The 4,177-nt window shown below is 42.4% G+C and overlaps 1 protein-coding gene across 2 annotated transcripts; it reads left to right on the plus strand.

Moving 5' to 3' along the window:
• The first annotated feature begins 452 nt into the window (after positions 1–452).
• On the plus strand, positions 453–2,361 carry LOC131234691 (extensin-like). 2 transcript variants are annotated; one of them, XM_058231622.1, is made up of 4 exons: positions 453–1,390; positions 1,427–1,829; positions 1,860–1,907; positions 2,115–2,361. In XM_058231622.1, exons 1-3 carry the CDS (start codon positions 497–499, stop codon positions 1,880–1,882), a joined length of 1,320 nt encoding a protein of 439 aa, XP_058087605.1. In that variant the 5' UTR covers positions 453–496; the 3' UTR covers positions 1,883–1,907; positions 2,115–2,361. The 2 variants fall into 2 exon arrangements, with proteins under 2 accessions (XP_058087605.1, XP_058087604.1); XM_058231621.1 differs by having other exon boundaries at positions 453–1,829.
• Positions 2,362–4,177: the final 1,816 nt, after the last annotated feature.

A 4,177-nucleotide genomic window follows, 5' to 3' on the forward strand; every position in this document is an offset into this window, starting at 1 on the left:
CACTTATGTCCATCCGATTGGACCATAATTTATGGTCCACGTAGCAAATAACTTCCAACTTTTCATGTATGTGCAAAATCCAACCGTCCAATATCTTCGCCCAATCAATAGTTTTAAATTATACAAAAATGAACCACATCCACTCATCAAGCAGGCCACACTTGTATCTTATTATTTAACAATTGGTAAGAATTGTTTTCCATTGTGTGGTCTGCCTAATGCGAAGATGAGGCTAATATTTTCACAAGGCTAATCTTGGGGTAGGGAAAACCTATTGAAAGGGTTGGATTTTGAAAAAAGAAAAACATGATATCTTGGAAGTTATTCGCTAAGGAGACCGTAAACTGTGTTCCAACCAGTGACGTGAAACCTTCTCCTAATATATTTTTTTTACCATGTTTAGCAAAGTGAATGGTTAGGTGAATAACAAGCTATATAAAGGGGTGGGAAGGAGCTGCTTAAGAGCACATTACAAACCCAAATCCCAGTAGTGAAGATGGGTAGAATAGGAGAGAAGGGGGCCTTAAAGGCCTCCTTCATCGCCACTCTTTTAGTGGCACTGATCTCTCTCACGTTGCCTCTAGAAACCAGTGCAAACTACCACTACTCATCTCCACCACCACCACCTAAGAAATATTTTCCTCCTCCCTACGTCTACAAGTCACCACCACCTCCTCCACCAGTCCACAAGTCCCCACCTCCACCTACACCACACTACAAATACACATCCCCACCGCCACCGCCGCCTCACAAGGAGCTGCCTCCTTACAAATACAAGTCCCCACCGCCGCCACCACCCGTATACAAATATAAGTCTCCTCCACCACCACCTTACAAATACAAGTCACCTCCCCCACCCCCATACAAGTACAAGTCCCCACCACCACCACCACCCGTGTATAAATACAAGTCTCCTCCTCCACCACCACCACACCACAAAGAGTCTCCACCCTACAAGTACAAGTCTCCTCCACCACCACCCTACAAGTACAAGTCCCCCCCTCCACCACCACCAGTGTACAAGTACAAATCCCCACCACCACCACCTTACAAGTACAAATCCCCACCACCGCCACCCTACAAGTACAAGTCTCCTCCTCCACCACCACCGGTGTACAAGTACAAGTCCCCACCACCACCACCACCCCACATAGTGCATCCACCCTATAAGTACAAGTCCCCGCCGCCACCACCACCCCACATAGTGCATCCACCCTATAAGTACAAGTCTCCGCCACCACCACCACCCCACATAGTGCATCCACCCTATAAGTACAAGTCCCCACCACCACCACCACCCCACATAGTGCATCCACCCTATAAGTACAAGTCTCCGCCACCACCACCACCCCACATAGTGCATCCACCCTATAAGTACAAGTCTCCACCACCACCACCCCCAGTATACAAATATAAGTCCCCGCCCCCACCACCATATAAGTACACGTCACCTCCACCACCACCCTACAAGTACAAGTCACCTCCTCCACCACCTCCAGTGTACAAATACAAGTCCCCGCCACCACCCCCTCCCCACATAATCCATCCCCCATATAAGTACAAGTCACCTCCTCCACCACCTCCAGTGTACAAATACAAGTCCCCGCCCCCACCCCCTCCCCACATAATCCATCCCCCATATAAGTACAAGTCACCTCCTCCACCACCTCCAGTGTACAAATACAAGTCCCCGCCACCACCCCCACCCCACATAATCCATCCACCATATAAGTACAAGTCACCTCCTCCACCACCTCCAGTGTACAAATACAAGTCCCCACCACCACCCCCTCCCCACAAAATCCATCCCCCATATAAGTACAAGTCTCCTCCACCACCAGCCTACTCGTACACTTCACCTCCTCCTCCTCATCACTACTAGGCGAAGTATTCCAGAAAAATATTTGGTAAGTTCCACATTTTAGTTTTGGTGTGTTTGGTTGCACCAAACATCATGATATTGAGAATATTGTACTACCTATCATAGTTCAAAGTCGAGTAGACTTTTGGTTTTATAAACTTCAATGCTACCAATCAACAAACTAACAATCTTGTTTTTTTTTTTTTTTTTTTTTTTTTTTTTTTTTTTTAATATTTATTTTGAATTCTTGCAGGAAGAAATTATATTTCTTGAGAAGTAGGCATATTAAGACAGTGAAAAGCTGAATAAAAGGAGAGAGTTGCTGATCATTCTCTGAGACAGGAAAGGCGATTCTCTGTGTGATGTCTTAGTTGTTTTTGTCATAAAGAGGGAAAGAGAAACTGCTTTCTCTCGTAGAATTTCTGGAATCTTATGAGTGTATTTTCTTGTTGTTGGACGACCAACATATATATAAATATGAAAATTTCCAGCTTTGAAGAGAGGTTTTATTTAAAATAATGGAATCATCAAAAGTACCGGTGGACTGTGGTCGTATGGTTATGCACATTTTCTGCATTATAATACATGCATTCTTAAAATAAAATAAAATAAAAAAATCTCTTTGAAATTATGACTTGAAAACATGGACATGGTTTGGATAGAGACCCATGTGCAATGGAAAATTTAAAATAAAATAAAAAATCAACGAAATAACATCATTCTTAAATGGTGGTGACTCATTTAGTGGACACGTACATCAATATAGACTCTAAAAGTTACACTTATTAGGTCATCAAATGAACGGGTGAAGAGAACTTGGTTAGTGGTCCAGATTGGATTGCTCGCATCGAATGGTTCAGATCATCTTATCTATGTGATCCATCCACAATGAATTGTGGGCCAGGATTTGAACTTGATTTGTATGCAATGTGCCGAATGGATTCGTCAACATGCATATATTTCAATGATTGGCATGCTTCTGTAATCGAGGTTTTTTACACGGTAGGCTTCCACCGGACGCGGATTTCCTGCGCTGGAAACCTAGATGGGGCCAAGGTGATGTTTGTAAGAAATCCACCCCTTCTATCCGTTTTTTGATATCATTTTAGGACATGACTCAAAAAATGAGCCGGATCAAATACTCAGGTGTGCCGAAAACGTAAGGATTGAATGTCTATAGTTGAAATATTGATAGGGCTGCAGAAGTTTTTGAATCTGGATAATATTAAGGTTTTGAGTTCCATCTCAGTAGAAATGATGTTTAAAATGGTATGGATAGCATACAAACATTATTGTCGACCTCAGGTAGGTTTTAGCTGTAGAAATTTCCCTACCTACCTTTTCCTTCAGTGCAGCCCACTTGAGCCTTGGATCCTTCTCATTTTTTTGTCTCAAATTTTAAAATTGGTTAAACAGGTAAGATTTCTTACAAACATCACCGTTGTTCCCATCTAAGGTTTCCAGCGCTGCAACTTCTGCGTCCGCTTCCACCACCCCGGATTGATTGCATCCTTAAAATAATATTAACTGTTCATGTTCTCGTTGCTACCGTTCAGAAGCTATGATCTTATAATCAAATTCATTGATGATCTGAGCCTTGAATCTTTGAGCCATAAATATTAACTTCATGCCCAATCATCTGTTCAAGAAATGATTCTTATGATGGCCCGGGTAGCACTAGTCCAGAACATGAACGGTTCAGATCATCTTTAATATGGGTGGAAAACTGCCACCGTACCATACTCTAAATGAAAATAATCAATGGTCCAGATCGGATGAGCATCCATAAATCGCAGGTTTAGATTTGTCTATCGGTTTGACCACCGTTTGGATGGTATGATTTGAACTCTACTTCTCCAATGGATACAACTTTTAAGTGCGCGCGAATATGATCCCCCCTTTCGCGCCAGGGTATCGGTTCTTTTTTATTTATTCCTGAATGTGGAGTAGGATTGGAAAAGTGGTTTACGTTACAAAAGACAGAAAAAGTGGTTCCCTGCTGCTTCGCTAGAACTGTTGTTCTGACGATTTATAGTGAAAATATCTGCGCGTGGGGCCCACCTTGGAATATTTTTTTTTTTAGCATCGAACCCGTCGAGAAAGGTCGGACGGCCATGAAAATTGGACCTCCCAAAAATAAATTCAATATAATTATTATATGAGCCATGATGTGAATTTAAAATTTTTGAGTGGTTATATGTTGTTTCCTTAGACATGGCCCACCTATTAATTAAGTTGGCATGATTTCTAGGGGTTGAATTTTCATGGTAGTTTGATTATTTGGACTGGTTGGATGCCATACAAACGCCACTGTGT

This window comes from Magnolia sinica, chromosome 19 (genome assembly GCF_029962835.1).
Source record: "Magnolia sinica isolate HGM2019 chromosome 19, MsV1, whole genome shotgun sequence".
NCBI lineage: Eukaryota > Viridiplantae > Streptophyta > Magnoliopsida > Magnoliales > Magnoliaceae > Magnolia > Magnolia sinica.

Excerpts from the sequence above, each read along its gene's own strand:
- LOC131234691 (XM_058231621.1), top strand. The coding sequence starts at position 497 with ATGGGTAGAATAGGAGAGAAGGGGGCCTTAAAGGCCTCCTTCATCGCC. Across the intron at positions 1,830-1,859 it reads CCCATATAAGTACAAGTCTC|CTCCTCCTCCTCATCACTAC; the intron begins CTCCACCACCAG and ends CGTACACTTCAC.